The sequence below is a fragment of the Cavia porcellus genome, unplaced genomic scaffold (assembly GCF_034190915.1).
Source record: "Cavia porcellus strain 051 isolate PalLab524CR breed Dunkin Hartley unplaced genomic scaffold, mCavPor4.1 scaffold_18, whole genome shotgun sequence".
In the NCBI taxonomy this organism is placed as follows: Eukaryota; Metazoa; Chordata; class Mammalia; order Rodentia; family Caviidae; genus Cavia; species Cavia porcellus.
In genome coordinates, this window is record NW_026947501.1 from 56,402,556 (window position 1) to 56,415,106 (window position 12,551).

The following is a 12,551-nucleotide window of genomic DNA, read 5'->3' on the forward strand; positions in this document are numbered from 1 at the left end:
CTCTTCTTGACTTTATTGTTTGTGCTGAGAAGTCTGCTGTGATTCTGATAGGTTTTCCTTTATAAGTGATCTGTCTTTTCTCTCTGACAGCTTTTAATAATCTATTCTTGTGTTGGATTTCTGGGATGGTGATTATTATATGTCTGGGTGTAGTTTTATTTTGGTTATGACTATTTGGAGTTCTATATGCTTCACTGATCCTGATGTCAGTTTCTGATCTCATGCTTGGGAAATTTTCAGCTATTACTTTTCTAAATATCCTCTTGACATCCTTTATGTTGTCTCCTTCTTTTTCATTAATCCCTATCATTCTTATGTTATTCTTCTTTGCATCGTCTTGCAGTTGTTGAATTGTTGTTTCCTGATTCCTTGTTATTTTTAAAAGATCTGTCCTTTCCTGTTCACTAGCTGCAATCCTGTCTTCAAGATCTGAAATTCTATCTTCACTTTCATAAGGCGGTTTTTACAACTTTCAGTGGAGTTTTTTTATTTCCTGTATATCTCTGTGCATCTGCATTATGTATTCTGTTTGTTTCTTATATTGCTCGTCTAGGGATTCTATCTTTTTGTTTATTTCCTCCAATTTTTATCTGTGTTTTCTTTAGATATATTCAGAATCTCTTTCATTTCTTTTATCATTTCTTCTTTTACCTGGGAAATTATTTCGAGTTTGAATTTCTTTAAAGCTTCCTGGAGTTGCTTGTTAATTTCAGTAGCTATTGTGTCCGATATTTGAGGTGAATGGCATATATTTTCTTCTATATACATTGCTCCTAGGGTTTCTTGAGGTGGGCTGGAGGTTTGAGGTTGTAATTTGGTCTTTCGTTTTGTCATTTTCCTATATTTCTGTGTTTCAAGTGTTATTTGAAAGCTTCCTCAGGATCTGTTGGAAATCCCTTTCTATGTTTGCAGCTACTGAGACTCTGGCACCACGCTACCCCAAGCCACTGGGCCTGCAGAACCAATGGCCCTCCTCTGCCTGCTCAGAACTCTGCAGTTCCAGACAAGCTGGGCCTCAGGGACACTGTGCACCCACCTGCCCATTGGAAGCTCCACAGCTCTCCAATTGCAGCTGGGATGGGGAGCCAGATGTAGATGCCTCAAGCCCACCTCTCCACTTCACTGCACCTGGAAGCCTGGAGGGACCCAAACAGTCTGGGCTCTCGGCAGAGTGCGCTGAGCACTCACCACAGGCTGCAGGGCCTCTGGAACCCACGATCCTCCACTGCCCACAGAGACATCCACAGTCCTCCAGACACACATGGAGGCCGATGCAGGCGTCCCAGATCCGCCCAGCCCCTCCTCTGCACACGGATGGCTAGGAGCCAGAGGCCCAAACAGGCTGGGCTCTGGGGATAGTGTGGGCCCGCCCACCCGTTGGAAGCTCAGCAGTTCTCCAAGTGCAGCCGGGATGGGGAGGCGGGTGTAGAGGCCTCAAACCCACTTCTCCACTTCACTGCACCCGGAAGCCTGGAGGGTCAGGAACAGTCTGTTGTTCTGTGAGTTTTAACTGAACCTGGAAGTATCTTTTTTTTGGAAATATTCTTGATTCCATTTACGTACACTGGCAACTACTAAAAGTGAGAAAAGAATTAAAAAGTTTTGGCTTGCTTTTGTAAAGTAATACTTTGTAGTTATTTAGGTGAACTTTTACTATTTGTTTGTAGTCACCATGCACTAAAATGGTGATGAAGACAACAAATAAGAAAACTTGCTCCTACATGCAAAATAAAACAAAATACAACCAAAATGCCTTTCCAAAGCCAACACACAAAAGACAACAAAGAGCTATGTGTCCAATCAAATTTGTCGTTTTATTCAAATATGATTGAGATGATTACATTTCAGAAAAGAAAGTTTAGATAACAATGGTTCCATGGTTGCCAAAGTTAAATTCCTCTCATTTTAATTAGTTCAGTATATGCATCAAGTTAAATAACAGAAGAATGCCAAGGCAAGAATGAAATATTGGTTCAAGTATCATCTCAAGAAAAATAATTAACATAAATCTATTGTCATAATTGTAAGGCTCCTAAGTCCCAGAACATAGAGCTTCATGGCTACGGAGAAAGCATTACTTGGACCTACATTCTCTGGAGTACTCCCTCTAACTCACTCAGCCTAGAAACTCTACATTTGTTGAGCATGTGTGGTCACTCCCAGGGGATGCAAGGAGCTGCCATAAATATAGTAATATAATTATCTTAAATATATATATAAATACTTATATAAATAACTTAAAAATAACATTCTGTGGTCTGTCTTCTTGAGGCTCAGCTTCAAGAGTTATCTGACTAAAATGACCTTACTGTTTGACATTAAAAAAACACTGAGGCAGGAAAGATACAGGTATCATTCTCTCCCTTTTGAAAATGGTAAAACAAAGATCCTAGCAACTATTCCTATTTGATTAAGTGTCTGTGATCAATTTAGAAGCAGAAGGCACAGAGTTGGAATGAAATCCTAGGCCTGTGGTTTCTCACTCTAGCTGCTATATGGAATATTATTATTTTTTAGTTTTCCTATGCCTCGGTTAACCTGCTTGTCATATGAGTAGAGTCTTTTTGGTAGCTGCTGTCAGTAACTCTGGTCTTCCTGTGAATGTTATGAAGAATGATAATTAAAATGATTGGTACTGTGCAAAGTATAGGGTGTTCTTTAAGTAACAGATAGCATTATATGTTAATGTTGGTTCTCTTAGAAATTCCCTTCTCTTACAAAGAGGGTAAACATTCATTTAGGATTACCAAGGCTCAGCACATGCTCAGCAAATGAGTAAGAGTAAAGAGCTTGACTTCTTCATGTACATGGTACATACAGACTAACAGACTCCAGAGTTGAGGCTGATCTTAGGATATCTGAAAGTCCAACATGGAGGGCAGTGTCTTGGCCATGTGCACCGGACCTGTCATCTTTGTGGCAATGAATAAATCTGTATTGGCAGCCGACCTGAAGAAGTTATGATTTCTTTGAATTTCCCAGAAGAAGACCAGGTTGACGTCATTACCTGTGATGACTCTTGGTGTCTCAGGCATCTCCTATGATAAAGAGAACAGAATTAGGTTATAGAACAAGAACCGAAGGCAATGCTAGACAAAGCACTGAATCCTTTGGCATTTGGCTTTTGTGAGAAACAGCACGTTAGGACTATGACTCTAACAGGATGATACATGTCCTTCATTCATGTATTCATTCAGCATGCATTTAATATATGCTAATTAGAGGTATGGCCTAGGTTTTTCCCAAGAGTTGATTTCTTTTATTAGTTGGTGTCAAATCTAAATTAGTCATAAAGATTGCTGATGGAACCAGGGTTTTACTCTCTGGGCAGGTGGGAATGAAGCACTGTGTCCTGCCTTCAACACAGGCATAAGGCATCTTGCTTCAAATCTGAGCTCCAATGATTCTAAGACCTCCAAGCATTTTAACCTCTAACTGTGAAAGTCATACCTTTGGGAAAACAACTTAGCGTGTAAATCACATTCATCTCCATACTAGAGTAAAAAAATCAAAGGTTTTGTACACACACACACACACACACACACACACACATACACACACACACACACCAGTGCAAACCCTGTAAGCACTTTGTTCCTCACAAAACTCAACAATTTTGGAGCTGGACTTTAAGCTTATAAAGCTGAGGTGAATGTAGTCCCTTCTGTTTAGAATGCCCCACTCTACTAATCCTCTTTTAGTACACTCTTTTCTATGAGCAATTCTTATCTTTGGTTTTGCCACTCCATCTAAATAGCATGCTGCCGTTTGATCTCCTAAGAGCCCTGTTCAGTTTCTTTACAGCATCTTGCGCTTTTTACTGGTTGTTTGACTTGATCTCAGCGAGCCAAGTTTTATAGAGATAGGGACTTCGTTATACCACTGTCCTTATAGCCACCAGCACTGTGCTTGGACATCAGAAACCTCTCAGTAAATATTTGTTGAATGAACTCATGAATAAGGCTACTGTTTATCTATCACCACCATTTTCATTTTACTTGATCCACCAATTCTAACTGGGGTAGGAGATATTGGAGTATACACTTACTGACTGAGAATTAACTATTTATCTGTGAAGAAAACATCTAAGGCTATACTGTGTATGTGTGTGTATCTGAGGAGGAAAGTGGGAGAGGAGATAGGTAGGGCTGTGATGAGGGGTAATGGTAGCACTCATCAACAGGGAACAGCACAGGAGACAGAAGGTCAGCATTTGAATCTTGGTTTCCTGATTTTTGATTTGTGGCCATTGACATGTGGTCATTTCTCTTGCCTGGCTTACTAAGTTTCTTGGAGGCAGGTCCCACTGTCCTAAGGCCAGACGTTATGTAGTCAGGGAATGTTGTCAGTAAAGATTGGTGGAATACACAGATACCCTGGGATGAGAGGTGAGCAGGGGCAGAAAAGAAGAGGAAGAAGAAGAAGAAGAAGAAGAAGAAGAAGAAGAAGAAGAAGAAGAAGAAGAAGAAGAAGAAGAAGAAGAAAAAGAAGAATCAGAAAAAGAAGAAGCAGAAAAAGAATAAGCAGAAAAAGAATAAGCAGAAGCAGAAAAAGAAGCAGAAGCAGAAGCAGAAAAAGAAGAAGAAGAAGAAAAGTAGAAGAGGAGGAGGAGGAAGAAGAAAAGGAAGGTGAAAAAGAAGGAGAAAAGAAAGTAGGTAATTTGTTTTTGTTTTCTCTATCACCTCCACTGCCCCTCTCATAGATTCTGCCTCTGAGGACATGGAAGAAATTGGATGGGGGTGGGGTGTGCAGGAGAACAAATAATGGTCGAAAGGGAAGAGGACCCCGCTGCCCTGCTAGGAACATAAATGGGAAGTAAACGAGGGTAAGCTGGGAAGTGGGGGACAACTGACCTTCAGCAACACGGGCTGGCCTTCCTCCTGGGCACATACATACAGTTGGGTTTTTGAGATTTTTAGAGTCACAGGTCTTATTCGGGTTGCTGTAGATACGTAACCATCTATGTCAAATTTCACTGGCAAAGAGAAGAGCCAAAAAGAAATTTAATTTGTTGCATTTTTATAAAATCAAACATTTAGTGCAGATTGTATGTGTGTATGCATTTGCATGTAATTAGGTTTCTATAAATGCTTGGAAGTCAGGAATAGAACTCTGTTCATCTCTGTATCCTTTACAATATCCACATATTTACCTGAGTGGTAAATAGTTAATGTTTTAGCATTTACCCTAGGGATTATGAAATATTTGTTGAGTCTCTCATAGTTACATTTGGGGGATGAAACCCTATAATTTGTTAGTTCATGAGTACATAATGACCTGAAAAGTGGAAGAATTTAGAAAACTAATACATGCATATGAAAAAGTAGTTCAATTTCATATCTCTACCTCTATTTCTATACCTATGTCTATGTCTATGTCTATGTCTATATGAGAGGTGGTGTATGCCTGCATTCCCAGCATTGTGGGAGACAGAGGCAGGAGGATCACAAGTCCAAGTCCATCCTGGGCAACTTCGAAAGGACCTGGGTCAAAATAAAAAATAAAAATATGAAAAGGACTGGGGATGTAGCTCATTGTGAAAACATTGTCTTCAATTTCCAGCACTGCTTAAAAAAAGAAAATACATGGGAGGCTAAGCACAGCAACATGATTAAATCTCTAATGCTATTGAAAATGGCAAATACATATACTATGCCAATATGTGAGAAAATTATTTAAAACAATAAGTAGGAAATACAATACAAAATAATTTGTAAAAGTCACAATTATAAAAAGTATGGAAGTTATCCAATCAGAAAAAGTCCAGCTTGTTCACTGTAAAGTTTGCCTCTTCGGATGTTTGAACATAACTTTAATACTGAGGGCAGGCTAACAATTGTGGAAATTGACCTCTGTGATAAAACATTTTGGATAGTAAATTTCATTCTTCAGAGTACATTACAGCTTATTGGTTACTTTGCCGTGCAATTGTTATCAAAGATAACCAAAATCTTGCCAGTTTGATGTTACTTTGAATTTAATCTTTAGGATCTTTAATGGATAGTGATTGCTCCTCATGGGCTTCTGGTTAAATTTGAATAAGTCGTTTAATATTTCTGAGACTCAAGCTTTCATCTTTAAAGTCAGAAGGTAAGAGTACCTTTAGGAGCCACAGAGAGAGAGGATGTCAGAAAGCTCTGAGGGCCTCTCCGTGCTCTCAGGAAAACTTGTGTCTTGTGGAATTTGCAGATTTGGCAGAAATTTCTGTCTTTGGGGTTTTAACCAAGGGTTAGGAAGGAGGGTTGTGCTTCATCTTATTCTAGAATTGTGCAAAGCCAGGGTTCTAGACAGGTTCATACTTTGAAATGGTTCAAAGAAATAAAAGGAGCAGAGGGGGACAAGCTGGCTATTTACCTTCATGTTTCCGATCGACCACATGCATGGCTTTGAGGTGTTGACCATTTGATTCTCGAATTAAGCTTTGGTGCATGGCATCAGTTATGACAGCTCCCTTTTTGATAGATCTCTGGTATTTGAATTTCAGATTGCTCTGGAAGCTGTAGGGTACTGACCATGGCTCGATGATTTCTAAAACCAACATCACAGATTCAGGTTAACACGTGGGTACAAACACAAATAGTATACACATGCTAATTCAAGCCCAGGGAGTAGCTCTGGAAGGGACTTTAGGAACAGGCCAATCCAAATGAGAGGACAGAAGTGAAATCAGTCAACACTACATTTGATTCTGAGATTAGCCTTGGATATACTTATTTGCTTCTTTTCAAATGGATTCCTCAGGCAACAGTTTTTTATTTATTATTATTATTAAGAGAGATTATTTGTGCAGCGTTTTCATTTTGGGTTGTTTGGAAGTTACTAAGTCACCACAATGTTCCCATCTATATTTTCAGATGAATGTACTGTGAGATAAAAATGAGCACATTAAACATTTACCATTTAAAGAAGTTATTATTTTTTACTGAGGGTGACCATATACCATCCATCTTTCTGGGAAATTGTCTCAATAGCCTCATGGCTCTGAGTAATTTCACTTTTAGGAATCTATTCTAAGTGAATAACGATTTATTGATACAGATGCTCATTACCATTTTGAACATAATGGTGAAACACTGATTCTCTAACATGCCTCTGGGATACTGCTAAGTGAAAAAGACTGGATATAAACTTGTGTATTCCTAAATAATGTAAAACATGTAGGTTCATGTGTGTGTCTGTATAAAGAAAAGACTTTAAAGAAACATCCTATAGTATTGGTGGGGATAAACCATGAAGTGGCAGAAATGAGAGGTTTTATGCTCTTTTAAAAAATATTTTCTTGGATTTTTAAACGTTCTGGGTGAACATGTATGATTGCTTAGGTGTTATATTAGAAACAGGAAAATTGGGTTTAGGTGTTATGTGGAAACACGCATAGCAAAGGCATGAAAGAAAGACCATGATTTTAGTAGTCAGAACTGAACCACTTTGTGGGTCCCCCACATACAGACTATGTGGCTTTGGACAGGCTGCTTCCTCAGATGCAACATGAGAGTGAGACGTTGTGGTGAGGCATAGACAGTGCAGCCATCCGTAGATTAGTAGTACTGGCTGTAACCATAAAGTGGTAGTACTAATAATGCAAAAATAGCTGGCATTTCTTTGTTTTTTGTTTTTTTTTTTTTTTTTTTTTGGTCTTTTTCATTTTTATCGGTACCGGGGATCGAACCCACGACCGCCTGCTTGCAAGGCAGGTGCTTATGCCGCTGAGCTAAATCCCCAGCCCCTAGCTGGCATTTCTAGAGTAGTTACTCTGCACACACATTATTCTAGTTCAAAACTTTGGAAGTACTGACTCATTTAATCTTCGCAACAATCTAATGAGTCAGGGACTCTGTTCATGTCCAATTTACAGGACAAGGAACTGAAGCATGGAAAGATGAAGTGACATGCTAAAAGAGGCATAGCAAGTAAGGAGAGGTCACCAACTAACAGTATACCTGTCCTTTTGCTGAAAAGACTAAAAAGCCCGATGATCTTTACAACGTGGCCAAGACAGAAGCTCACAAATGAAATACAAGACTCAGGCTATTGCTACCCCTCCCACTGGAGAAGGACAAACATTAGTTTTCTTTTATAATAGTCACCAGATAATGCATGATTGTCTTATCTTTTTTTCTGAGCCTAGGTTTATTTCTCCTACGCTCTCTTGACTTCATTTCCTTAAACCTGAAAAACAAGGACACTACTGCCTTGACCTCTTACCTTCTTCCGAATCATTGGCGATGGCTTCCAGATCTTCATTAGACATGGTCTGATTTAAACTCAGCCTTCTCTTCTTCAGAACCTCCCCATGGGCTGATGTTAACACCACCGCTGAGCTGTCCGAGCTGTCCTCGAGGGTAAAATTGGATTCCTCTGAGTTTTCGTAGGGATTCGGAGACACTGGCTTATCCACACGGTTCTCGTGGAGCGGATCATAGTTTGTGTCATAGAAGGATTTCTGTGGGGAAGAAAAAGGGCGACTGAGTGGCTGTCCGTGGCCATAGGATGAGATTTGTCCAGCAGGAGCTTTCTACAATAGATGTAATGGCAAAACTTCATTCTGGGCTCGGGTAACCCAGCTTCATCAGTGTTCCCACTCACTTTTTCCTCCTTCCCTCCCTCGCACCTTCCTTTTTTCCCTCCCCTCCCTCCCTCCTTGTCCTTCCCTGAAAGCATGTGATTTCTTAGGAAAACTTTTTTCAACCATCTGCAGGCTCAAAAATGAGATTTTTTTTTTTTTTTTTTTTTTTTTTTTTTGTCTTTTTCCTTTTTATCGGTACCAGGGATGAAACTCACGACTGCCTGCTTGCAAGGCAGGCGCTTATGCCGCTGAGCTAAATCCCCAGCCCCCCAAAATGAGATCTTATAATGAAATAAATTGACAAATCAGTGAGTCATAGCCCTCCATTGGCTTTCCTCTCTGGAGGTTAAATGTCTGTTTCTCAGCATTCTAAAATATTTCAGAAATATGTTCATGTCCATGGGTTCTGCATCTTGGTATTCAACCAACCTCAGATAAAAATATTTGGAGAAAATAAAATGCATCTGTGTTATACTAACAGAGCTTTTTTGGTCATTATTTCCAAAACAACAGTACAACAATTACTTACATGGCATCTATACCAAGTTGGTATTATAAGTAATTTAGAGACAAGAACACAGGAGGATGTGTGTAGGGTATTTGTAAATGGCATGGGTCCTCTGCCATTTATATGTAAGGGGTCTTTGTATCTGCAGATGTGTCTGCCATGGGAATCACGGGGATCCTGAAATCCATCACCCATGATGCCTAGGGATTGTTGTACTACTCTGGGAACAGGTTTTGTTTTGGTCTTTTTGAGACAGGGTCTTGCTGTAGATAGCCCAAGTTAGCCTGGAACTCTCTTTGTAGCCCAGGCTGGCCTCAAATTTACAGTGATCCTTCTGCTTCAGCCTCCAGAGTGCTAGAATGATAGACGTGCCACCATGTCCTGCTGGAAGCAGTTTTTAAAACCAGGACCACAGACACACAAAGTAACACACAGCTGGGTGAGTATCAACAAATTTCTCATTTTCAACTGGCCTGTTTCCTCTGCTTCAGCTTCATGAGCTGTTATGTTGAGAGGGCTATCTCCAACCTCTGGAGATGGAATCAGAGGACAAACATGATGTGTCTCGCTTTAGGAGACAGAACCCTGATGAAGTGGCATCAGGATAGCAGGGCTGACATCAGAAGAAGCTGACCCAAGAGACTGTTGTTCTCAGGGCCTTGGGAAAGGAATGCTGTGATTGCTAAAAGGTGAAGAACATGAATAGTGCCATAAACTCCCCACATGTGGACAAGCAAGGTGTCTCACTTGTAATGAAGAAACATAGGTCTCTGGACCTCTAGTGAAGGCAAGAGTACGTAAGACTTAACATCCTGCTTTGGTCTTGGGTGTTACAAAAGAGGAAAGCAGCGTGAGAGCAGCAGTCCTTAGGAAGGGCAGTCAACGGCCTACCTGATTCAGAGAGAGATGGTCAATGGCAGAAGCATATTCTTCATTTTCACTGTCAAAATAAAAGGCGATGATGTTTTAATTTTATTGTTTCACTGGGTGCTGAATTTTAACAAGCACATGGTTTGGGTAAAACTCAAATCATTTCTGTTATCATTGAAAATAAAGGACAGTATATGTTCACATGAATATGGTCTTTCATACTTCCTTGATTTGGAATTAATGATCATGAGGACAGGCTTGTACTTTATGTATAAAACTAGATTTGACTAACAACTTGAAGAGTTTTAATTGAACTTCACTGGAAAACGTTCTTCAAGAACAGACATACTTTTGGAACACCACATGGGTCCTCTGTAACAGATACATTACTTCCATTCATTCACTAGAATAGATTTAATAATTAACACTTGGAAAAATACTTGGACAACATCTTGGTAGCTTAGTTTGTGCTCATAATTATTGTAGGTGCTGGGAAGATCACGTTAGTTCAAAATGTCCTATAACTTTAACTTTCAGCTTATGTCTCTTATGCATCTGAATGAGGTTTGATCAAGTGTGTATGCTGATGTGCTCAAATTGTGGAGAGTTATTTCCTCCTCCCACCAGAGATTCAGCTGTTCTGAGAGTAGATTCTCTTGCACACAACCCATTAAAATCCACTACTGTATCAGGATTTGTGGACTCAATTGAGGATGCATCTAAGTTGATGTTGAAATTCACATAGGGCCCAGCAGACCTCAAAGATAACTTTTCTACAATGCACACCTTAGTTTAACATACTGTATGCTCAGGTCTCCTCGGTCTTTTATGAAGCTGCCATGGCCTCTGCTAGCCCAGTCCATGCTGGCTACTGTAACTCCGAGCTAGATTCTAATAACCCTTTATTAAATCACAAGAGATAGAATCTACTTCTTACCTGTAACAGCTCTTCAGGTCTTCGAGCATGTTCGGACATTGGGCCATCTTGACTTCTGCAACAGGAAGAGACCAGTGACTATCAGCTCAGCCAGTCTCTGTGCCAGATGCCAGCAGGAGTGACCTCACCTTTCTTGAGAGACTGCATTGAATGACAGCCCACACCCAGCATTTTCCCCATGCTTCTTCTCACTCTCTTGCATTACTTTATATGCATCTGCCTCTTCTCCTAGACTGTAAACTTCTTTTAGAATGCTTTATTTATATTGGTACTCCTTCCATGCCCAACTCAATGCATTGCACAGAGTAGGCATGCAATCAATGCTTGGCTAGTTTAAAAGAGAAATAAAGCCACAAGAAAGAGATATTCACCTTACACAGAGGCAAGAGAGAAACAGAGTTAGAAACATTCATTTCTGTCCTAATAGGTTTTGGTGGTACAGGGCTTCTCCCAGAGGGAGATTTGGCTGTACCTGCAGAGGCCCTTGGATGAATTCATTCATTGGCTGGCCATCGGTTCCCCATCAGTAAAATAAAAGAGTCAGTTTTTGAAATCTGACTGGTGTGTAATTCTAGCTCATATACCAAATCAAGAAAGGATAGGAAAGGAAAAAAAGGAAGAGACCAAAGTTTTACAGAAGGAAGTTTGAAGACAGCCAGGGAGGAAAAAAAAAAAGGTACTTTAAAAGCCACAGACATGGTAAGGACAATACCTTTGCCGATTCAAGTTCCAATGAAATGACTCCCTCACGGGTTTGTAACTGAGACCTGAGTCAGACTTCGTTGCCTTTTATAATGCCTCCCTCAGTAGGTGTGGCCATAATTGTGTCACTGGGGATTTACACGAAATCTTTTTTGTTTTATATGTTTATTTAACTTGATACTGGCCACAATGATGACAGACTGTATACTTGTATACTTGGTAATAATGCTGTTTGCAAAGATTTCAAGAGATACTGACTTAGCTCATTTATTTATTGCTTGCTCCATATAACTATTAACATGTTGCTTATAAAAAAGAGAGAAGAGCAGCAGGAAGTTTATCAAAATTTCTAAAAATAAATGATGTAGTAGGAAAGAAGAAACCCTTGAGTCAGGATTATAGAGGACAAGAGTTGGAGAGAAGCTTAGCAGCCGTACTTTGGGTTTTGGCCAAATTTGTTTATCGTGTCCCAGGAATGTGTGTGGCAGAATAATTGGTAACTCCTGGGAGCTATGGGAAGGCATTTGAGGAAAATGAACCATTTGTTTTCTAAAGCGGGCTACTCGCTTGAATATAGCATGGATTTCTCTGAGTCTGGAGTGACAACCTGGTTACATTAGGGTCGAGGAGAGAAAACTGTTATTTGATCACAAAAGTCTTGATCTTCTTATTCCTCTGAATAGTGTCTGCATATTTCCTATGGCAGGAGAGAACTGCCTGCCCTAACCACAGTACGGTACAGAAAGTAGTCCTTTACTAGAAGCTAAGGACAGCTCTGGTGTTCCCTGGGAAAAGCCACGATGGGTGAGGATGGATGTCCACCCCGGCATGGGTGAAGCGCCTGCCAGAGCCGGCGACTGAATTAGGAAATGGAGGTTGGGAAACCATGAACGTTCCATGTTCCAGGCTGCAGTGGTGCCTTTTCAGTTATCTGAGGCCAGCCCAGATCAGGTGGCAGAACACCAGAC

At 40.2% G+C, this 12,551-nt stretch overlaps 1 protein-coding gene across 1 annotated transcript; it reads right to left on the minus strand.

Annotated features, from left to right (window-relative positions):
- Positions 1 to 1,795: 1,795 nt before the first annotated feature.
- On the minus strand, positions 1,796 to 11,638 carry Il1a (interleukin 1 alpha). Its single transcript, XM_003465056.3, has 7 exons — positions 11,594 to 11,638; positions 10,882 to 10,936; positions 9,966 to 10,014; positions 8,206 to 8,443; positions 6,355 to 6,528; positions 4,854 to 4,975; positions 1,796 to 3,038 (listed from the first exon to the last, which is right to left on the minus strand). The coding sequence occupies exons 2-7, from the start codon at positions 10,926 to 10,928 to the stop codon at positions 2,850 to 2,852; spliced, it is 819 nt and encodes a 272-aa protein (XP_003465104.1). The 5' UTR covers positions 10,929 to 10,936; positions 11,594 to 11,638; the 3' UTR covers positions 1,796 to 2,849.
- Between the last annotated feature and the right edge of the window lie 913 nt (positions 11,639 to 12,551).